Here is a 23,727-nt window from a genome sequence, read left to right as displayed (position 1 = left end):
GTTGGCAATCACCAGTCTGCCTTCTGATTCTGTGGGTTTACCAGCTTTGGACATCGTAGGTGGATGGAATTACACAACCTGTGTTCTCTCACTGACACACTGTAGTGTTTCTGGAGTTTATCCCTGTGATAGCCTATATCAGAACTTCCTTCCCTTTTATGTCTGAACAACATTCCGTCATATGCATAGACCACATTTTCTTCATTTCTGTCATATGATGAACGTGGTTATTTCCACATTTGGGTAATTATGAATACAGCTGCTGTAAATTACATGAAAGCTTTTTTTTTTTTTTCCGCTCTCCAGGCAGCATGGGGGATCTTTGTTCCCCCACCAGGGCTTGAACCCACGACTCTGCATTGGGAGTGCAGTCTTAATCACTGAACTGCCAGGGAAGTCTGGAAAGCTTTTCTTGTTAGGAAAGTGTGTCCTATAGGACAAACAGCACTAACTCATGCTGCAGACCCTGCTCCCCAGGGGCTAGAGGCTCCACAGACACACGTTGGGATGGTGGATGTGGCAGGAGGATCAGGGGAAGGAAGGGGCTGGTAAGGGAGACATAGGGGCCATCCCAAGGGGTGGGGCAGGTGAGCCGGGAGCAGGAAGCTGAGCATGGGAAAGCCACGAGGAGAGTAAGGCTTCCTAACCGATCCTGTGGGTTGAGGTCACTCTCTGCCAGAGCCTGGTGTATTTCCTCCTCCCTCCCCACATGCTCAAAACATCAAGCAAACCTGCTCTTTCATCCAGGGCCCCCCACCTGGGAGATAGCTGCACCAGCACCCTTGCATGCCATCCTTCCAGCCAGAGAGCCAGCCACCCCCGGGTGCCTGTGTCTTAGGAGACGGCCTGGAGACAGACCCAGACCCCAGCCCACAGCACAGACCTGGCTCAGGAGGTGCCCACTGCAGGTTTATTAAAGACCACAGAAGAGACAGTGGAGCTTCTCCCCAATGTGAAATGCAGCCCTTCTGGGAAGAAAGAATATTCCTTGTCCACAAGGGGTTGATCAATGAGAAACCACGTGTAAGGCACGCGGCTGGTGGTGACCTCTGCAGCAGAAGACGTGGGCAGGCTTGTTGCTCCGTGGGATTCACCTCCCAGTTTTCTCTGGGTTTCCAGGCAGAGTGCAGGGCCACGGGTTAGGGGTGGTCTCCCAACACGTCCTCCAGGGCAGGATCTTGGGCCCCCGACTGCCTGGTCCTCGCTTTCTCCACTGACCCGTCATTGCCGCCGGGGCTCACACCAGGGGGATAGGGAAGGAGGCACAGGCCGCAAGGCCGCACATGTTCTTCCCGCGCTCAATGAGGAAGTACCTGGGCAGAGGGAGGGGCTGAGGCCTGGCCAATTTCTGACTCCAGGGGCTAGGCCCTCCCATTTATTCACAAAAGAGTAGCGCTGGGTTTTCTGGTCTCCAGGAAACCTGACTTGGCCACCACATGAACTCTGTCCCATTATTCTATCCCTGCTTCACTTCTCTCCAGAATCTCCTGAGGGCCCCCTTCTCAGCCTCACCTAGTTGGCCTCATGTTGGGGACCCCTCCTCAGATGAGGACATCAAGTCTGAGACTTAGAGAGACACAAAGTCACATTGAGATATGTCCCCAGGCCACCTGACTGAAGCCCCTTCTAGAAGGAGGGGCTGTCCACCATCGGTAAACTTGTTCCTTTCGTTTCTCTCCCTCAGGGCCTCCCAGACATGGCTGAGTCCCAGCTGGGCCCTGTGTTGTGGACTGTCTCCTAGCGGTGGTCACAGAACCCACTGAACCAAACGGCCTCCTGTGCCTGGATAGACAGTCATTATAATCTGGGGTCTGGGATGGGAGAGGGTCTGCTGGAGGGTTCTTGAGGGTGTGAAGGTTACATCCTCAAATTCCCCTCTTTTTGGCCTGGGCTAAGGCTGTTGAGCAGCCCCTTCTCGGAAGCCACACTGAGGCGGAAGAGACACACACACTCCCTCCCACCGAGGGCCCCCCAGACCTGGGCACTCAGGCCTCCCTCTCAGTACATGGGACCTAGAAGCTGCTTACCCCTTCATTCCCCAGTTAGGGCCCCAAGAATTCTTCACGATCCAGTAAGGTATCCCTTTCTCTTCTCCGTACCCAACAGCCAGCACTGCGTGGTTTACTTTATCTGGAGTCTTATGACAGGAAGTACTGGAAAAGGAAAATAAAGGCTTGAAAATACAGAAAGGGTGGGATTTCTCTGGTAGTCCAGTGGTTGAGATGCTGTGCTTCCAGTGCAAGGGGTGTGGGTTTGATCCCTGATCGGGAACCTAAGATCCCACATGCCACGTGGCCAAAAAAAGGATGAAAGGATAAAATATGATTCAGTCACACCCAGCAAGTGATTTAGAGCATTGTTTTCCAGAGTGGGGACTGGGAGGCACTGAAGGTGGTGAATTAACGTTGGTTTAGTCACAGGGCAAGAGAAGTGTTCAAGCGGACGAGCTGCAGTGGCCATGCAATCATTCAACCAGTGTGTAACTGAGCTGTTGATACGTGTCAGGCCTGGGGAAGGCAAGGTGTGGGACACCAGCAGCATGCCCAACTGTGCTCCTGGATCTAGGAAGCTCCCTTTGGCAGGGAGCAGGCAGGCAAAGAGGCTGGTTCTATACAGTGACAACTAGGGGGCTGACAAGAGCCCAAGGGAAACGGACCCGACCAAGTGGGAACAGAACGGGCAGGGTGTAGGGACAAGGAAGGCTTCCCTGGGAAGGTGGGTGCTCAGTGGAGTAGAAAATGACACCCTGCTGTGGTATTCTTCCCTGGGAAATTCCATGGGCAGAGGAGCAGGGTGGAACAGGGAGGACGTGGGTGTCTTTGATGGGATTTGAACTTGGAGAAAGAAGGACAGATGATAGAGGCTCCCCGAGCCAAGCTAAGACATGGGACAGTGGGTGTGTGTGTGCAGAAGTGGTGTGGCGAGAAGGGTGTTCAGAAGCTGGCTGGCTGTGGGTGGAGGATGGACCATTAGCGGGGGCACAAGAACAAAGCAGTAAGGAGGCGATGGTGAGGAGAGATGCAGTGGGAGAGAGGACAACATGTTTCTGAGCAGCGATCATGGGGCAGCATCTGATAAGGGGGAGGAGACAGGCAGGATCTGAGGTCCCTGTGGGCCGTCCAGCTTCATGTGGTAGGGAGGCCCTTGCCTCTCGGTCTAATGCTCAAGAGGCCCGCTGGTGGAAGGGGGCTTGGAGACTCAGCAAACAGTTGGCCGTGGAGTTCAAGGCATATGTGAGAAGAGGGCAGAGGAGAAAGTCCTGGAACACGCTCGCATTTAGGACTGGCCAGACTGCAATCGAGGCCATTGAGGAGATGGCGGGCAGCGACCGGAAGTGGCTGCACTGACTCTCATTGTAAAACAGGCAAGAGGAATGGATGAGAGGAAGCCCACCCTAGAGAACTCCTCGATGACCCTTCAGCACGGGATTCTGCATCTGGGAGCAGCTGGTTTCCCTTCCCTGTTTCATATCTTCACAGCTTTGACCATGGGTGTTTATCACCAGAGGCGGCTCTTTGGCTGAGCGAGGGGGAGCTCTGGGCTCAAACAGGGGCCCCGGACCCACTGTGTGACTCCTCTCCTCCTCCTCAACTCGGGGACTGGGGATCCTGACCCTCAGGGCTGCAGGGCGATGTGATAGGTCAGCAAACGTGGCATGGGTGGAGAAACGGTCAGACCCAGACTGAGTCCCGGGCCCGGCCATGGGGAACCCACATGCCCCTTCTCCCCTGAGGATGCTGGGGTCCTGCTCACCTGGAGTAGATGCCCTTTCTGTACATCATAAAGTCAGCAGTCACCTCGAAGGCGAAGCTCACGGGGTTGTGTAGGGCCACGGCCTCTACCATCGCCTCCTCATCATTCTGTGGACAGAGGGGCAGACAGGTGGACACACTGGCCCCTGCCACTTCCCCACCCCACGGGAGAAATGTGGTCCTTTGCTCCAAAGTAGGTAACAGGCACAGAGGAGGGAAGAGAAGGGTGTTTTAGACCAAAAAGCTGCCACCAAAGGGGAACTGCCCTTCCTTATAAGCAGAGCCTGCCCTGGACACTGGGAGCTGGTGTGGGTCCCCTGCCAGGTGGTGCAGTGGTAGAAAACCTGCCTGCCAATGCAGGAGATGAAAGAAACATGGGTTTGATCTGAGTTGGGAAGATTCCCTGTGGAGGAATTGGCAACCCACACCAGTACTCTTGTCTGGAAAATCCCATGGACAGAGGAGCCTGGTGGGCTATAGTCCATATGGTTGCAGAGTCAGACACGACAATGATTAAGCACAGCACAGCCCTCTTGTGAGTGAATGGCCAGGATCCTTTGTGTTTTCTATTTGCTTACGGCCCCTCCCCTGAAACCCTGCCTCCCTTTATGACCTCCCTGGACCTTGCTGGGCCTCCCTGCTTCGCTCCAAGAGAATCCTGCACCCTTTGGGTTTGAGCACAGGGTGCAGTGGGGACTCATTCACTCTCTCACTCACAACCACATGCCACAGCCCTCCCGTGAGCTCCCAGGGGTGCAGAGGTGAGTGGGACTCCCCTGTTCCCATCCCCAGGACCCCTGCACCCACAAATCTAGTCTAAGGAGCTTTCATTGCTGTTTTTGGTAGAACGCCAGGGTTAGAAGTCCGTGAGCAGACAAGGCTCAGATGGCGGTAGAAACAAGAAGACCTGGCAAAGGACTGTGTGCCTAAGAAGGACTCAGCCCCGCCAGCTTGGGGTCGGGGTGGGGCAGTGGGAGGAAGTCCGGGGCTTCCTAGGGGCAGACAGCAGCAGTTGGAACCAGTGTGCTTGTGCTCAGTCTCAGTCGCATCGGACTCTTTGCGACCCCATGGACTGTAACCCATGCTGGTGTGGGTAACCATTTCCTCCTCCAGGGGATCTTCCTGATCCAGGGATCGAAACAGAGTCTCCTGCACTGGCAGGCGAATTCTTTACCACTGCACCACCTGGGAAGCCCCTAGAATTACCTGGGGGGCTTTAAAAAAAATCCCAATGCCCAAGCTGCACCCCAGACAATAATGTTAGCATCTCTGGGGTGGGTCCAAGGCAGGATTTCTTAAAGCATCTGTGCTGGGAACCACTGGGTTACCATGAGCTGAGGAGGCCATTCCCCTGGCTAGAGACCTTGGGGAGTTGAAATAAGGAAGAGCTGAGGCCAGGGCTCTGCTGAAGGAGGGGCAGGCTGAAGAGGTCAGGGCACCAGCCTTCCTCAGTCCTCTCTCCCTGGAGAAGGGGCAGAGACCTGGCTGCAAAGGGCAAATGACTGCCTGGAAAGCAAGCTGCTTCCTTCCTTGTGCTCAGCAAAGGCCTTGTCAGGGCTGGTGAGACCACATGCCCCTCCTCCCCTGAGGATGCTGGGGTCCTGCTCACCTGGAGTAGCCTGCCCACCAAGACGTGGTGGGTGTCATGGGGCTGGCCATTCTCATGGCCAAGGAGGGCTGGATGCCCATGCTGGCCTGCTCCTCAGGGCCTGCATGTGTCACAGACAAGTTTCTCTTGGGCACCAGGCAAAAGGGATTGGATTGACCCCCAATCCACCTCTTAATGGGCTTCAAATGGGCCAGAGTGGGTCAGCCCCTGGTGAGTGTGTCTAAGAGAAACCAGCTGTTTTCTCAAGATAAATGTATCATAGTCAGAAACATCCCAATTAAAGGTTCTGGAATGCCATGATCTCTGTTTCAGTCCAGCTTACACTTCTAGTTCTGCAGCCCTGGTCAAGTTACTTAACCACTCTGAACCTTTCTTCATCTATAAAATGAAGGCAATAATGACCCTTATCTCCTAAGGTTGTCTTGAGTCTAAAGGAGATAACACAAGTTAAGTGGTCAGTACACTCCTTATGGCAGAAAGCAAAGAGGAACTAAAGAGCATCTTGATGAAAGTGAAAGAGGAGACTGAAAAAGCTGGCTTAAAACTCAACATTCAAAAAATGAAGATCATGGCATCTGATCCCATCACTTCATGGCAAATAGATGGGGAAAAATGGGAACAGTGACAGGCTTTATTTTCTTGGACTCCAAAGTCACTGCAGATGGTGACTACAACCATGAAATTAAAAGACACTTGCTCCTTGGAAAAAAGCTATGACCAATTTGGACAGCATATTGAAAACCAGAGACATAATTTGTCGACAAAGGTCCATCTAGTCAAAGCTATGGTTTTTCCAGTAGTCATGTAGGCATGTGAGAGTTGGACTATAAAGAAAGCTGATTGCTGAAGAATTGATGCTTTTGAACTGTGGTGTTGGAGAAGACTCTTGAGAGTCCCTTGGACTGCAAGGAGATCCAACCAGTCAATCCTAAAGGAAATCAACTCTGAATATCCATTGGAAGGACTGATGCTGAGGCTGAAACTCCAATACTTTGGCCACCTGATGTGAAGAATTGACTCATTGGCAAAGACCCTGATGCTTGGAAAGATTGAGGGCAGGAGGAGAAGGGAACAACAGAGGATGAGATGGCTGGATGGCATCACTGGTTCGAAGGACATGAGTTTAAGCAAGCTCCAGGAGTTGGTGATGGACAGGGAAGCCTGGCACGCTGTAGTCCATGGGGTCGCAGAGTTGGACACGACTGAGTGACTGAACTGAACACTCCATAAGCTCTTGCCACTAGTGCCGAGTGCATGCATGTACTTCGATTAGATGGAAGCTACTGTGGGACTCCCTAGTGGCCCAGTGGTTAATCCACCTGCCAATGCAGGGGACATGGGTTCAATCCCTGGTTCAGGAAGATACCACATGTGATGGAGCAATTAAGCCCAATGCACCACAACTACTGAGTTTGTGTTCTGCAACTGCTGAGGCTGGTGCACCTAGAGCCTGTGCTGCATAACAAGAGAAGCCACTGCAATGAGAAGCCCGTGCACCACAACAAAGAGTAGCCCCCGGTCGCTGAAACTGGAGAAAGCCCGCGCACAGCAATGAAGACGCAGCGCAGCCAAACAAGTGAATTTGAAAAAAAAGTGAACCAAACGCATAGCCACAGATCCATGTATATCATTTCACTGTTAAGTACAAGTAATCTTTGAGTGACTGTAATTTAAAGTGTTTAATATTGGGACTTCCTTGGTCATCCAGTAGTTAAGAATCTGCCTAATAACACAGGGGATACAAGTCCAATCCATGGTCCCACGTGCCATGGAGCAACGAAAACTAAGCCCGAGCACCACAACTGCTGAACCCACATGCTGCAACTACTGAAGCCCGTGCTCTGCAATAAGAGAAGCCACTGCAATGAGAATCCCACACACTGCAACTGGAGAAAGCCAGTGCAGCAATGAAGACCCAGTGCAGCCAAAAATTAAAGATAAGAAAGAATGAAGACTTGTGCAGACTTGGGCCAGGACCAGAGCATCTGACTGCCGACTCCTGCTCTATCCCTTCCGTCCTACACCCTGCTGCCATCACGGTGACTAACATTCACTGATAATCAAAAACTTTTCAATCAAAGGGATGTGCTGCCCAGAAAGGCTGCCGTGCTGTGCCCCTTGGCCATCCGACGGCAGTGGAGGCTGCCTCCTGATCAGAATGTGTTCCCCATCGCAAGGAAGGGTTGGTACTCACCAGTGTGATGTTGGCTACGTCCTTGACAAAAGCAATGGCCTTACTGGGCTGGTACTTGCAGTCACCATCCTGTTCAGGGGGCAAAGGTCATGGGATACAGGTTGGGGATGCTTACCCTGCCCTCGCCACCCTGTGCAATTTGATAACATTGACAAAGCAAAAGCTACAGGTACCAGGACTTGGGTGAGGGGGATCACTTAGGAGAGAATCAGAGGCATCCTTGTCCCCGAGGACATTACAGTCCAGTGGGAGGAGACCATGCTGGCTTTGGCAGAGGTGGGCTCGAGTAGCCCCTGGTGGGAGCACGAGGAAGGGGCCTGACCCAGTCCAAGGAGGCTTGCCGAGAAAAGGAACCCAGTAAGAGCCTGCACGGCAGGGGAGGGAGGCCCAGTCTCAATCCAGGGAAGATGACCAACAAGAGGCAGGACACGTGCAGGGAAGAGCAAGCCCCTCTGAGACGGAGAGACAGGCAAGATGACAATGCAGGACCTGAAGTTTAGGAAGCAGCAAGCGGCTGGGCAGGAGCGGAAGGTTTCCAAGGAGAGAGTGAAGTCAAAGACAAGACTGGGCAGACAGATTCGGGCAGAGGGACTTGGAAGGCAGGCCGGAGAGTCTGGAGTTTATCTTGCAGGCCCTGGGAAGCCTTTGAAGAGTTCTGAACTGAGTGTACCCAGAGCTTGGTCTGAGAGGCCTCTCTGGTAGCCCCTGGGGGAGAGTGGCCCCAGGACAGACCACCCTCAGGGATCCAGGATGAAGGGGGACCAAGGGCTGAGTGGGGGAAGGGACATAGGACAGACCAAGGAGCAGAAGGAAGAAGGTCTCTGGTGGGGGAGGGTCTGGGCAGGGGGACTGCCCTGAGAAAGGGACACAGGTAGCCAAGAGGTTTTTGGGAAAGGTGGTGCCTCCCATTTCTAGGAGGGGCAACACTGGAAGAGAGTCCTGGGTTTGGGGGAAAGTCAAGGTGCCCAGCCATGCACAGGCGGGGCTGAGGTGAGAGGGGAGGCCCTGGGCCCAGGAGCACTGTCTGCATGGACACGGAGTGTAGAAGCCCATAGATGGCATTCTCGTGCACCCTCGGCAGGAGGTGCGGGCCAGGCCACGAGCAGAGACGGTGCTGCCATGGACAGGGCGAAGAGGCCCCAGGACAGCTGAGCACCAGGGCTCAGACAAACAGAGGAGGCGAAGGAGTGAACATGAAGAGACAACACAGAATTCAGGAGGGAGTAGGAGTCCTCAAGAGGGTGCAGGGGAAGGGTGTGTCCTGAGGCTGGGAGAAGAAGAGAAATGGGGGCCCTGCAGACTAAGAAGATGGAGCCCAGGTTAGGAGAACAAAGATGGGGGAAGCCCAGGGGGCCCTGCAGACCAAGAAGATGGAGCCCAGGCGGGGAGAACAGAGATGTGGCACCCTGCAGACCAGGAAGACAGAGCCCAGGCTGGGAGAATAGAGATGGAGCGCCCTGCAGACCAAGAAGACGGAGCCCAGGCTGCCCGAGTTACCTGGCCCCTGTAGGGGTAGGTGTCTTCACCCATGATGCCCTTGTTGTACCGGATGTACTCGAAGGCCTGGCTGGGGAGACCCCTGCAAGAAGCACACACAGCTGTGCCCACCTGGGACTGGCCCCAATAGAGGCAGGGCCTGCGGAGGCTGGGGCGTGCCAGACGTCTGCCCTGGCGGGGCTGGGGGGCCGTGACTTCAGCCCTGAGTCCCAGGACGAGCCTGAGCGTGGTTCCCTGCAGGAGACTCCTGTGCTGGCTGCTGCTGAAGCAGGACTTGCCTGGGAGAGGGCTGGGCCGCTGGGAGGGGGCGGGAGGCAAGGCTGGGAGCCTGCTCTGGGGGGACACGAGAGGCCTGGCTTTATACCTGTGTGCTCAGGAAAGGTCTTAGAGCACTGCATGTGAGGAGGAGATGAGGGCTGGAGACACTGGGAACTGTGAGTCAATCCCTAACAACCCGTTTGAAGAATAGGCCAGGAGGTAGGTAGACAGACTGGGAGTTTGGGGTTAGCAGATGCAAACTGGTCTATCTAGAATGGATAAACAACAAGGTCCTACTGTATATTCAATATCCTGTGATAAAACCATAATGGAAAAGAATATGGAAAAGAATGTATGTATGTGTATATAACTGTTGCTGTTCAGTCGCTAAGTCATATTTGACTCTCTGTGACCCCATGGACGGCAGCACGCTAGGCTTCCCTGTCCTTCACTGTTTCTCGGAGTTTGTTCAAACTCACGTCCATCGAGTCGATGCTATCTAACCATCTCATCCTCTGCTGCCCTCTTCTCCTCCTGCCTTCCGTTTTTTCCAGCATCAGTGTTTTTTCCAATGAATCAGCTCTTCGCATCAGGTGGCCAGAGTATTGGAGTTTCAGCTTTAGCATCAGTCCTTCCAATGAGTATTTCGGGTTGATTTCCTTTAGGATTGACTGCTTTGATCTCCTTCCTGTCCAAGGGACTCTCAAGAGGCTTCCCCAGCACCACAGTTCAAAGGCATCAATTCTTGGTGCTAAGCCTTCTTTATGGTCCAACTCTCACATTGGTACATGACTACTGGAAAAACCATAGCTTTGGCTATACGGACCTTTGTCAGCAAAGTGATGTCTCTGCTTTTTAATATGTGTATTACTATGCGGTTGCAAAGAGTCACACATGACTTACCGACTGAACAACAATGATGTGTATAATTGTGTCACTTTGCTGTATGGCAGTAATTAACACAACACTGTAGTTAAACTAGACCTCAATAAATAAATAAAGGGGCCAAGAGAGCAGGCCTGGCAAAATACAGTGTTTCTGCCTGAACATGGCACCTCATCTATAGAAAAGCTCCTTCACACAGCCTGCAGAGCTGGGGCAGCCAGAGCTTTAGAGTAGGGGACCCCGGTCTCCCGGCCGCGGACCGGTACCTCCTGTCATCATCAACATTAGATTAGAATAAAAGCACAATAAATGTACTGTACTTGAATCATCCTGAAACCATCCCCACTCCATCTCCCTCCGCATACCCCAAGTCCATGGGAAAATCGTCTTCCATGAAACCAGCCCTTGGTGCCAAAAAGGTTGGGGACTGCTGCCCTAGAGAATTCGCAGACAGCCGACCAGACACCGGTGTGTGGATCTTGCTTCTGCAGGACAACGTGCTTCTCATTCTGTGAATTCTTTTGGCCACTCACACAGAGGCCCGGGTGGTGGATGAGGCCAAATGTGCTGAGGGGTGACAGCCAGGTGACAACAGGGAAAGAGGACAGATTCTGGGAGCAGACAGGCCCGGGCCTGGCTTATAGCTCTGCCCACTCCAGCTGATGGACCTCGGGTATGTGGGGTGACCATCCTCCTCTTTAAGTGGGGCCAATTTTGCTTCCACCCAGGACAGAGTCTCGGCCCATCCTAGACCCAACAGAAGTAACCCCGGGAAATGAGAAGGGGCTCCAGGCCTCCCCACCCTGGTCGGGGACGTACCCTTGGCAGCCGTGGTTGTTGAAGTTCTGGGCGCAGTCCACCAGCTGCTGCTCAGCCTGGAGAAGGAACACATACCCAGTGAGCTAGGTGTTCACCGGGAGAGCCCCCAGCTCAGGGCCCCCTGAGCCGACCACACCCGTGGCCCCGCCAGCTCTGGGTCAGGAGGATCAGGTTATACTCCCCCAGGGCGAGGTCCATCTCTGTGTCCAGGGGGCCAGCCCAGAGCCAGCGCCTTTTGGGGAAGAGCTCAGTGATGACCTGGCAGCCAAGCCGGCATGTGAGAGGGTGAGGAGGGGCCTGAAGGGTGCACATAGGTGGGCCCCCATGGTGGCATGTGGGAGGGAGGGGACAGGCCTTCCCTACTCCTGGGCCCTGGTGGCCCTCGCCAGTCTAGCCCTCTCTTCCCCTGCTTCCCTATGCAGGACGCCGTGGTCCGACAGTCACCCCTTGCTCTGGGGGCTCCAGAGGTGAATACACGGGTCCTAGCTCTCCCCTGCAGGAAGACGACCAGCCTGGGAGGGGGTGCAGCTCCTACAGGGCTGCCTCCCAGGCAGGCTCTGCTCCCTGAAGGCCCTGGGTTCCCAGACCGAGGAACACCCAGACCCACTCAGGAATGAGCCTCAGTCCTTCCAAACTGTCAGGGGAGGTTTGTATGCCAAATATCCATGAGACTGGGACACAAAGCCCAGCTGACATGGCCACTCTCATCTAATGCCCTGAAGAAGCCTGAAGGCCTGGCCTGCCCCACCAAGTCAGGGCTCAGAGCCAAGCTGTGACCCCTGCAGGAGACCCTGATCCCACACTCCCCACATCCCACCCCGCCCCGCAGCTGGTCACTCACCAGGAAGGGCAACTTCCCTGTTGCTATGGCGACAGCAGACTCCAGGGCCCCGGTGGTGGAGAAGGTCCAGCAACTGCCACAGCTGCCCTGGAGGCCAGAGTGGAGAAAGGGAGTCAGAACCTGGGCCCCTCAGGCTCCCGAGAACCTCAGTGGACCAAGCCCCAACTCACATCTATCCGTGCTGATCCTCACAAGCCCCAAGTGGCCGGCATCCTTCTCCGCATGTTACAGATGAGAAGACTGAGGCTTGTAAAAGGGCAGCAGCAGCTGCCTCCCCATCCGGCCCCTCGCTGACCAACCCCCAATGTCCTACAAGGGCCAGAGTTCCTCCCGACTCCATTCTGTGCTGTTCTACACGTCCTTCTACTTTTTTTCTTTCCTTGCTGCACCACGAGGTACAAGGGATCTTAATTCCCCAACCAGCATCGACCCACACCCTCTGCAGTGGAAGTTCAGAGTCTTAACCACTGGACTGCCTGGGAAGTCTCTCTGCTTCTGAATCTCCTGCTGGATTCTCTTCTTCCCACTGCTCCCAACAGAAGGACTCACCAAAGTCCTGTTTCCAGAATTTTCTCTCTCACCTTTCCCCCTCCAATCTCACCCACAGTCCTTTTAAACTAACAACTTCCCAGACCCCACTTCAGCTCTGACCTCTGCCCAGACCCAGACCACCTGTCTCCCAGAGGACCCCACCAGTATACACCCCAGACACCATAGACCCTGTGTGTCCTGCCCCAGCCATCCATCTCCCCGTCCTCTACCATGATTATGGCCACTGACCAGTCTCCTGACACCTCATTGGGGCCAGGTGTCGGGTGCTGGAGCCTGCCTGCCTACTTCAGATCACAGTCCTGCCCCCACCCACTATGTGAGCTGGGCAAGGGGTGTCTCCCCATCCCCCAGTTTCATCACTTGTAAAATGGGAACCACCGTGCTTGCCCCACAGAACTGTCAGAAGCGCAGATAAGATCCTGCCAGTCATGCAGTTACCCCACGGGTTCAGTAACACCAGCTGCTGTCAGCATCTTTCTCTTATCCCCATCTTTGTCTCTTTTCCGCCCTTCACTGGCTCAACCGTCCATAGACTACTTCTGAAACATCTCCTAAGATCCTTTCCTCACTGTTCTTGTCCACTCCTCCTCGCTTGTCTCCTGGAAAGAGCCTTCACCCTCCCCCCATCCCCAGTCTCTTCCTCTCAAATCCTTCCCTTGGCAGCGGGAGGGGAGGGTCTGATCAGAGTATCTCTGGTCAAGGAGGTGGGCTTGGCCACTGAGGAAAGAGACAGAGCAGGCCTTGAGCGGAGACCCACTTGCTTTGCACCTTTAGCCTCCCTTGAGGCTGCTGAGCTAATGTCAGATCCTGTCTTCACACCTGTAACCAAACTGTGGCTATAGTGAAAGTCCATACACACCCACAGGGGTGACCACCTTGTTCCGGCCCCTCTGCTCAGGGGTCTCTCTCCTGCCTGATAGCTAGCTAACGAGAGGACCCAGAACATCCTTGGCAGACCTCTGCTTCTTCCTTGCCCAGAGGGTGAGGGGGTTCAGGCTTCCACATTGAATACCTGTTGGGCTTTGAACTGTCCCGGGATTCTCAGATGGTTAAAAGCCACCTTGGGGTCTTGGGGGAGGGGACTGACTTCATCCTACCCCTCTGCTGAAGTGGAGACTCGTTTTGGCTTCTGGGTTCTCGTTGAACCATCTAGCTCACTAGGCAGGCTCTGGGAATTCAGTGAGCCTGGGGGCATCATGGCTGCGTCACGTGGATTTTAGGAAAAGGAGAAAATGTTTCTCATGGCGAGTTTCAGTGGAAAGCCAAGTGCTACCAGGAAGGCAACCTTCACCCTGTTTCCTGGGAGCAAGAGGTGGGAATGCTTCTGAACATGGCCACTGCACTGTTGCTTCCGGGGACAGCAGGGCCCAGACTCTCCAGGACCCAGCAGTGTGTGGGACCCTCAGCCCTCAGGGCAGGAACGTGCCACCACTTGCCTCGCCGGGCACGCTGTGTCGTGCAGGAGGCGCTCTTCAGAGCACGTCTGCAATGCGGGGTTCCATGCTGTTCGTTGACCACCTGCAGCTCCCTTGAGGGAGGCAGAGGGCCAGGGAGGGGCTGGACCTGGTGCCCTGTGGAGTGGATGGAGGACAGGAAGAAAAGACGTGTAGGAATGGGGTCCCGTATCCAGTTACAGAAGGGCACAGATGTTTAGGGCCAGCAGGGAGCTTTAGACAGGGCAGTGGAGCGGGAGGGAAGGGGTACACTTCAGCCCAGACAGGAACTACATCCATAAAAACAACGACCTCCTGGCCTTTTGGAGGAAGGTAGCTAGAGAGATAATGAAAAAATAATGGAGTTGGGGATATTACTCTTTGTGTTTTGGGATTCTCTTGAGTTTCTCTTCCTGGCATACTGTCTGAAAATGTGGCTGTTTTGGAGGAAAAACTGGGGACCATCATGCATACCTGATTTTTCACTGGTGTGACAAAATTTCCTTTTTTTCGCCAGTCCATGGAGGGTGGGTAGGGACCAGTACCTCGAAGGTAGTTACTTTTGGTGGCTGAGCAATTCTGAAATGACAAATTACAATTTTTTTCAGGGGGGAAAAAATCCATTTCTGATGGAAAAGTATGTAATTAAAATAGTCACCACAAAAGAATGAGAAAGATTATGGTTGTCAGGACCATCCTATTGCACCCTATTAGTTCCAAATGCTAAATGACAGGTCCTTTGGGGGACTCACGTTGGGGCAGTTAGGACAGGGAGGGCAGATTTAGCAAATAAACATACAGTTCACCCAGTTAAAGTTGAATTTTAGATCAATGATGAAAAAGTTGTAGTGTACATCCCATGCAATACTTTGGATATTACTTATGCTAAAATATTATTAGTTGGGACTTCTCTGGTGGTCCAGCGGTCAAGAATCTGCCTGCCAATGCAGGGGACCCGGGTTTGATCCCTCTTCCAGGAAGATCCCACATGCTCCGGAGCAACTAAGCCGAAGCGCCACAACTACTGAAGCCCACACACCTTAGAGTCTGCAACAAGAGAAGCCACTGCAAGGAGAAGGCTGTGAACCACAACCAGAGAGTAGCACCCACTCACTGCAACTTAAGAAAGTCCTCCGCAAACGAAGACCCAGCACAGCGGAAAAAAAAAAGCCAAACAGAAAAGACTCAGATTTGGTCCCAGTGAGTAATACCCACCTGAGGCTCTGACCAAAGATACTTGCGTTTTAATTCATCAAAGCTCATGTCTGAAAATTGATTCAGTCCCACTGAAAAAAGAGAAGGCAGAACAGTAAACAATCAAACAAAAAACAAAACAGAGGTGTTCAGTAGATCACTAATAAAGAAACAAAAAAATAATGAAATCTCACGTTCCCTCATGTCCTATTTATAGGCCCTCAACTTGGCTTCTTTAAATTTTTAAATGGAATGGACACAGTTGAATTGTTTTAAAACAAATTTTTAAATTTATTTTTTTATTGAGGTATAGTTGATTTTACAGTTGACCCTTGAACAACATGGTTTGAACTGGGCAGATCCACTTATATGGGGCTTTTTTTCCAATAGTAAATACTACAGTGCAACATGATCCTGGGTTGGTGTAATCATGGGATGCAGAACCGTGGATACAGAGAAAGTGCACATATGGAGGAAATGCATATATGGAGGGCAGACAATCAGTTATACTCAGACTCTCAACTGTGTAGACAGTCGGTGCCTCTAACCCCACACTGTTCAAGGGTCAACTGTAATTTACTACACCAAGGTCAGCCTGACTGTGCTTCGGAATTCCCTGGGGAACTTTGCAACAGTACCAGTGTCTGGGCTGCACCCCAGAGATGCGGATGTAGTGGGCCTGGGGTGGGGCCTGGGCACCCATTTTTTAGATGCCCCGTTAGTAGGTCTGGTGGACGTCCAGGTACCGAACCACCACACCTGTGCCAAGTGCCTGCCACCTGTTACCTCCTTCAGTCTTCATAGCCTGGCGGGGGGAGCCTTATGATCTCCACTTGACAGTCCAGTGAAACTTCAGAGCTGTCAACGCCCCCCAGGGTTGACACAGCCAATACTGGGCAGAAATGAGGTTCAAACTGAGGTTTCCTTCCACTTCACGCTTCTGCCCATGTTACTCACTCAGTTGACAGTGCCGTCACTTCTGAGTCCTCAGCGCATGCAGCGTGTTTCTAGTGAAACGAACCCAGACTGAAGGCAGATGTCCTAAGGAGCTGCTCGTGAGTCCAGAAGCGCTGCTCCCCTCGGCAGCCCAGGGGCTCAGCGTCTGGGCTGGACCCTCAGAAAGCAGAAACACCACAACCCTTTGGAGGGACACCCTAAAGTTACAACCCCTTGAATCTCAGAGAACAATAGCAGAGCTGGAATGTGAGGTCGGCCCCAGCTTCAGAGCCTGGGTGGCTGCTCTCCCCCTGCCCCATTCCCCAGCCCAGTGGACCCTGTAATCATTCGTTTCTTTCCAGATCTGAACTGCTCTCTCCTCCCAGGGATGAGCAGCCTGGAGGCAAGGTGTCCCCACGTACTTTTAAATGTGTGGTTCCTGGCGTTGTGGGCGTTGATCTCCCTCAAGTTGCTGGCAAACACCTGCAGCCTGTGGTAGTACTCCTCTGAGCTGTATTTCTTTTGATGCTGAAACACATTAGCAAGCAATACGTCATGGAAACAGGACGCTGCTTACCAGAGGGTAACGGTTTTGTCTTCTAAGAGGAGGAATGGAGGTTTTCTTCCTGCCATGATTCTCAGGCCAAAACTGTATTAGAGGTGGGACACTGCCCTGGGTTTATATAGGAACCCCTCTGCCTCCAGGGGCCTGTGGCCAGAATGAAGCCTATGCAGCTGCCGTAGAGTCAGTTAAGAGATCGAGAAGGCCAGGTGAATGACCTGTCACGTTTAGATCAGCCCTGGATGCCACAACTGGCACTAGGTCAAGTTCATGGCAGAAATCACCATTTTTCAAAAATATGCACACCAGTGTTTTTCGATTGATTTTGCAGCCAGTTACACAATGTGATTTGAATACAAAAAATGTAAATAAATCTGAAGGTTTCCAAGGCTGCTAGCCAACTTCACTACTGGGGACCAGACCACTGTTTGGAAGGAACTCACTTAACGAAATCTTTTTGTGGCATTTGACTCATCCCCATGTGGGAAAGACCCAGGGGATGGGGGCTGGAAATTCCTCCTTCATCGTCTCAAATCTAGGACAGTCCTGATAACAGGAAACAGTGAAATGAGAAACTTCAGAAAGAAGAAGTTGGACACTGACCTGCACCATCCATGATTGAAAGTGAAACTTCTCTGCAAAAAGGAGAAAAAAAAATTAGGTCTGGGTGCCTTGTGGTCATGTCTATAGCCAAGTGGGGCACAAGAGAACTGATTTGCATTTTAATAAACTGGGTTAAACTTAAAGCACCAAAAATGGTGGTATATAATGCAGAATTTGAAAAGGAACTAAATTCTTACTGCTTTTGTGCTCCAAATTAATTTTGAAAAAGTACATGCCATTAACCTATAGTATTAAAAATCTGGATAATGGTTAATACTTAGTGAGGAGTCAAAGGGGGCTTGTGGGGTGCTGGTAATGTTCTGTGGCTTCATCTGGGTGCCAGTTTCACGAGTGTGTTTTGATGATGAGAATTCACTGAAATGCATATTTAATGATTTGTGTTCTCTTCTGTGTCATATTTTAAGAAGTTAATTTAAAAACCTATATGCCAGGACTTCCCTATTGATCCAGTGGTTAACACTGTAGTTCCAATGCAGGGGGTTTGATCCCTGATTGGGGAACTAATCCCACATGCTGCATGGTGAGGCCAAAAATAAATACATAAAATAAAAAAAAGTTTTGAATTTAACAGAGAGCTTGTTATTCATGATAACACAAATAAATACTTTAAAAACCCTTATATACCTGGTGTCAGTAATTTTTTAAAAAGGGACAGATGGTAAATATCCTAGACTTTGCAATCTCTACAGTCTGTTACAACTACTCAACTCTACTCTCGCCTGTGAAAATGAAGGGGTATGACTGTTTCAATAAAACTTTATTTACAAAAACGGGCTGCCTAGTTGTTTGTAGACTCTTACTATATCCACCCTTGTACATTTTTAAATGTAAAATTGCATTTCAAATTTAAATAGCTGCAAAGGATGTACACCAGTTTATTGCAATTAATGACGTTTAAAAATATGACTGTTCCATCGTATTCAAAGGATGCTAGCCAAAGAATTCCATATAACATCACGATGTGATATTCACCATCAATAACATGAACAAGCCCTTCTATAAGAGCTGAATAGTTCATACAGTTTCTTTTTCTCCTTGAACCCCCATCTCCATCTATATCTCACAGAATTTTATCCTAAGGGAGCATCTGTTTAATTTATTTTGGGGGGGCTACATTGCAGGGCATGTAGGACCTAGTTCCTTGACCAGGGATCAAACCCATGCCCCCTGCATTGGAAGTGTAGAGTCTTAACCACTAGACCACAATGGAAGTCCCAGGGAGTATCTGTTTATACTTCATTGCTCTAGTATCCTTTTATGCAATGACAAGCACGGAAAGTATATATTTAAATTACTGTTACTCCTGGTGACCCATATACCCCTGGATATTATAAAAGTTCATTCTGGATTAAGTCATCATCATTATTAAGACTCCAACTGATTAAAAACATGTCAAATATATTACACCTAATGAAAAGTAACTGTTAAACAAAAAGTAAACTTGCATTGGAGAGGCATCTCTTAATGAGGTAAATTAAACTTAATTAATGCCCTCCTCATGGATTTATATATTCATGGGTGATTATTACCTGTTTTTCTGAATGGGTTAGCATTAATTCTGATCTTTGTCTCAGCCCTTTCAAAGGGCTGATTAATTCTGCTCAGATAAGCAGGATTGCTTATTGCTTCTGGGAACAGAAGGCAAGTTTTAGAGCAAAGTCACGCAATTCCTCGTACTCCTTTCTACACCCCCACATCACATGGCACTGTATTACTACACATTATTTCTAGGACCCCAGCAGCTGACACTCGGAAGTAAAGGGTGTGGAAATGGATTTACTGTCTGCACTGGGATCACTTGGTACTTTTCTGTGTTCCTCCACTGGTCTTCCCAGGTGGGACAGTGGTAAAGAATCCGTCTGCCAATGCAGGAGACACAGGCTTGATCCCTGCGTCAGAAAGATCCCTTGGAGGAGGAAATGGCAGCCCATCCACTATTCTTGCCTAGAGAATCCCATGGACAGAGGAGCCAGGTGGGCTATCATCCATGGGGTCACAAAGAATTGGACACAACTGAGCACACACATGTGTGCCACCAATCCACACCCTGCAGCTGGAAGATCACAGTTGTGTGGAATTTAGCTCTCCCCTTGTGGGTCATAGATCTGTTCCAGAAACCAAGTGACAGCCATTTTTCCTGAGAAAGAAATGCACATTTCTCCAGGATATGCCCTGTGTGGGGTTTAGAGGACTGCAAATCTTGGTTAGCCATTATAGCTGATGGCTTCAGAAGAGAAAAAGTGAAGTGAAAGTTGCTCAGTTGTGTCTGACTCTTTGCGACCCCATGCAGAGCACCCTGCCAGGCTCCTGTGTCCATGGATTTCCCAGGCAAGAATATTGGAGTAGGTTGCCATTCCCTTCTCCAGGGGATCTTCCCAACCCAGGGATCAAATCCAGGTCTCTTGTATTGGCAAGCAGACACTTTACCATCTGAGCCACCAGGGAAGCCTGATGGCTTTAGAAGACCAGGGCTTGAGGCAGATAGAGTTTAGGACAACTGACCAATGTTTGCCTGCAGAGGTTTCAAAAGCTACAAGCAGGCGTGAAAATCCAGCACTACTTCTCATTCGTTCGAGGTCAGAGGGAGAAAAAGCCAGAGGTGATCTTGGGGTGGGGCCAGAAGGATATCTGGTGACCCTTGCACACTAATCTCAGACCCACTGCAGTCCATTGTGACTTTTGGAAGAAAGCACACATCCTTTCTTTGTGTGCTGTTTCGGGGAGCACATGGTACTATCTAGAACAGGGGTTAGCAAACTCTGACCTGCCACTTGTTTTTGTATGGCCCACGAGCTAAGAATGTTCACGTTTAAAAACGTTTTTTTTGAAAACCACATTGTGTAGCACTTTAAAATCATCTGAATTCAAACTTCAGTGTGTCTAAATAAAAGTTTCTCGGAGCACAACTGGCTCATTCATTTACATACCGCCTTTGGCTACTTTCAGCACAGAATTAAGTAGCTGATACAGAGACTGTGTGGTCCACAAAAAGCCTTAAATATATACTATCTGGCTATTCACAGGAGAAGCATGCCAAACCCTACTCTGGAAGAACGGCTTCCAGCACCAGCCCGCCTCCTCCACGCAGGCCACACAGCTCTGGCTTGCGGGCAGCTGGGTTTCTTTAGGTTGGGACTGAGCTGAGCTGGGCGTCCTCCTAGGTCTGCAAGACTGGGGGGCTTCCTTGTATCTTTGGGTCGGGAGGAATGAGGCAAGATTCTAGTGGAAAAGATTCAGCCTCAGGGATCTTTGTCCTATTTCCAGGCTGCTCTTTGGAGAAGGCAATGGCATCTCACTCCAGTATTCTTGCCTGGAAAATCCCATGGACAGAGGAGCCTGGTGGGCTGCAGTCCATAGGGTCGCTGAGGGTTGGACATAACTGAGCGACTTCACTTTCACTTTTCACTTTCACACGTTGGAGAAGGAAATGGCAACCCACTCCAGTGTTTTTGCCTGGAGAATCCCAGGGACGGGGGAGCCTGGTGGGCTGCTGTCTCTGGGGTCGCACAGAGTTGGACACGACTGAAGCGACTTAGCAGCAGCAGCAGGCTGCTCTTTGGCTACAATTCTTTGTCCTCAGGGTGAGGAGGCAGGTGGTCTTGGGAGGTCAGAGCCTGTGGGCGGTGGGTTGAGGCTGAGGGTGGTGGACAGGGGGCAAGGCAGGAGGGCCTTCGGGAGAGCCTTTAGCTTGGGAAGGTGGTTGGATCTGCAGCAACAGAACTAGGGTAAGAGCAGCCGGAAGCTGGACCACTCAGCTTCCTGAGTGGAAGCCCTGGGGCCTTACAGGGGAGCCCTGGGGCTTGACCTTACACCCTGGGTCCTTGGAACAAACAGCCTCAGTTTTCAGGGGCTAAATCTGCTATGGCTCTGCACAGTCACTCCTTGAAAGGTCAGGTCCAACCCATTCACAGGCTCTCAAGGCACCCCTGGGGACGTCCCCTGTGCCCAGTCTCTGGGAGCTGCCAGAAAAGGCTGGGAAGTCCCTGCTAGCCTCTGGCTGGGGCGTTTCCTGTCAGCGCCCCTGAGCGCCCCGGGCACCTATCCATCCGCTCCTCGGGTCCCGCAAGACGCTCACCCTCCAAACCTCCCCCTTCTCTAGCCCACACTCCCCACGCATCACACAGGCCACCCTTCCATGACTCCGGTCCCGACCCGCAGAGCCCCAGGGCCTCGGGCCTGCGACGTGCTCTGCCCGGCTCCTCCCAAGCGCAGAGTCCGGACCCGCCCAAGTTCTCCAGAGTCTCCGACCTGCCGGCTCCTCTCCGGGGGCACCTCGTCCCCGTCCCCGGAGTCCCCGTACCTAAAGAGTTCGCGGCCAGCTCGGCGGCGCCGCAAGCCGGGGCGCCCAGGAGCCAGGCTCCCGCGCAGAGCAGCGGCAGGACGGCCAACATCGCGGCGGCTGTGACTGCTCGGCCGGCGGTCGAGGGCTGACTTGGAGGGCTGCGGGGCAGGCGGCCAAAATGTGCTCAGGACAGTGGGAGGGGCGGGGCCGGCGGCGGGCGGGGCGGGAGGAGGAGGAGGGAGGGGGATGGGAGGAGGGGAGGAAGCGGGGGAGGAGGAGGGGGAAGAGGTGGAGGGTGCAAAACAATCCGGGAAGCCCTTGCTCCTTAGAGATGGTGGCCTTCGACTTCCCTCGGTCTCAGTCGCCTCCTTCTTACCCTCTTCTCATCTTTCACCTCTCCTCCGGGGACATCACTCTTCTCCTCAAAGAGGAAAGGCAAGTTGGACCACTCAGTCTGCAGGGGTCCTGCCCATCTGCTTATCTGCCAGAACTGGCCGGATGGGCCAGGGTGGTGCCTGTCCTCAGCCCAGATTCCCCATATCCCGACCTCTCCTCACGCCGGGGCTCCCATCTCCCACCCTCATTATTCACCTTACCCTGATGGGCCCTTCCGACTTGGGATGAACTCAAACTAGAGCACTTAGATCGCTGTTTTTATGACTATGTTCCATCCCTGCAAGCCCCTCCCCCAAGGAGTTTTAGTCTTTCTGTCGAGAAAGTCATATTAGCAGCTGTAGGGCCATTTTCTCTATTTTGCAAATCTGAAAAAAAAGAATAGGATGTGTAAGAGTCCGGGTGTGAGATAAATAGAACAGGGAACATTTCCAACTAGGGCAGTGTGCTCAGGGATTGCTTCAAGGGAGAGGAGAGGGCAGTTAGACCTGCCTGCAACAACCTGTCAAGCACCCAGTGGGGCCGGATTGTTCACTTATATCATCACCTTGCCAAGGGGCAGGTTGTTGCCTTTCCATTTTACAGATGGGGAAACTGAGGCTGCAAGCATTGATGCTAACGTTCCCAGTAAGTGTGCTTCCCAGTACAACGATTGCTCACTCTGCTCTTCTGGAGTCCTAGGCATTTGGTGTGTCAGAGCCTGTTGGCACTGGCCCATCAGACCTGAGCCCTCTCCCTCCCTCAGACAGGAGGAAACCTCCATTTCTGCTTGACTCTGCCTGTGCAGAGCCCCCGGGGGAGCAGATTCCTGGATTTGACCTGTATGGGTACAGCTTGTGAATTTGCACTTACAGGCAACTCAAGAGCAACGGTGGTTGCTCAGTGCTGCTGGGTGGACATTAAACCTGCATGAAGATTAGCAGTGCCATAGGACACTGTCTTGGAGAAGGCAATGGCACCCCACTCCAGTACTCTTGCCTGAAAAATCCCATGGATGGAGGAGCCGGGTAGGCTGCAGTCCATGAGGTCGCTAAGAGTCGGACACGACTGAGCGACTTCACTTTCACTTTTCACTTTCATGCATTGGAGAAGGAAATGGCAACCCACTCCAGTGTTCTTGCCTGGAGAATCCCAGGGACGGGGGAGCCTGGTGGGTCGCCGTCTATGGGGTCGCACAGAGTCGGACACGACTGAAGCGACTTAGCAGCAGCAGCAGCAGCAGCAGGACACTGTCTTTTCAGATAAAGCAGATCTTTATCAATTTATAAATCAGCCCTTGTCTGGATGCCCCTTGGGTTCGCTTTGAGGCAAATGTCTGGGGAATGACCCTACATGGTTGCTGCTACTTGGAAATTTAAGCCCCTGGCCTTGGGATAAACCTGGCCAGCCTCTGCAATGTTCTATCCTTCAGGTGTGCAGGAACTGCTCCTCTTTCTGCCCATCCAAGCCACCCAGAGAGTGGCAGGACTGAGAACCTTAACATTAGACCTCAGACCCCAAACTTGTTCTCTGTGCTGGGTCCCCAGTGACCCTCCTTGGTGGATCATTCAGGAAGACCCGAAAACACGAATGGCACTGGCCTGATCAGTTTTAGAGTAATGTTTGGTTCTAGTCCTGTCACACATTCACTGTATGACATAAGCTGGTAGTTCTCTCACATGGGGTTTCAGATTCCTCATCTGTGAAACGGGGGTAGGTGCACTGCCTTCCATAGTGGTTAAATACAGGTTTACACTTTGTGTGTGTGTTAAGTCACTAAGTCATGTCTAATTCTTTGCAACCCCATGGACTGCAGCATACCAGGCTTCCCTGTCCTTCACTCCTCCTGGAGTTTGCTGAAACTCCTGTCCATTGAGTGGGTGATGCCATCTAACCATCTCATCCTCTGTCGCCCCC

At 52.0% G+C, this 23,727-nt stretch overlaps 1 protein-coding gene across 1 annotated transcript; it reads right to left on the bottom strand.

The window, feature by feature from the left end:
• Nucleotides 1–896: 896 nt before the first annotated feature.
• On the bottom strand, nucleotides 897–21,578 carry CTSH (cathepsin H). The gene is made up of 12 exons (XM_086364256.1): nucleotides 21,457–21,578; nucleotides 17,136–17,167; nucleotides 16,393–16,498; nucleotides 15,056–15,126; nucleotides 14,315–14,419; nucleotides 11,856–11,942; nucleotides 11,015–11,070; nucleotides 9,053–9,134; nucleotides 7,556–7,624; nucleotides 3,754–3,860; nucleotides 2,028–2,153; nucleotides 897–1,313 (listed from the first exon to the last, which is right to left on the bottom strand). The coding sequence occupies exons 1-12, from the start codon at nucleotides 21,545–21,547 to the stop codon at nucleotides 1,238–1,240; spliced, it is 1,008 nt and encodes a 335-aa protein (XP_086220382.1). The 5' UTR covers nucleotides 21,548–21,578; the 3' UTR covers nucleotides 897–1,237.
• Between the last annotated feature and the right edge of the window lie 2,149 nt (nucleotides 21,579–23,727).

The sequence above is a fragment of the Bos grunniens genome, chromosome 21, assembly GCF_055505025.1.
Source record: "Bos grunniens cultivar Pamir isolate PY7600 chromosome 21, Bosgru_T2T1.0, whole genome shotgun sequence".
Taxonomy (NCBI): Eukaryota; Metazoa; Chordata; class Mammalia; order Artiodactyla; family Bovidae; genus Bos; species Bos grunniens.
This window is presented reverse-complemented; position numbering and strand designations above follow the sequence as displayed.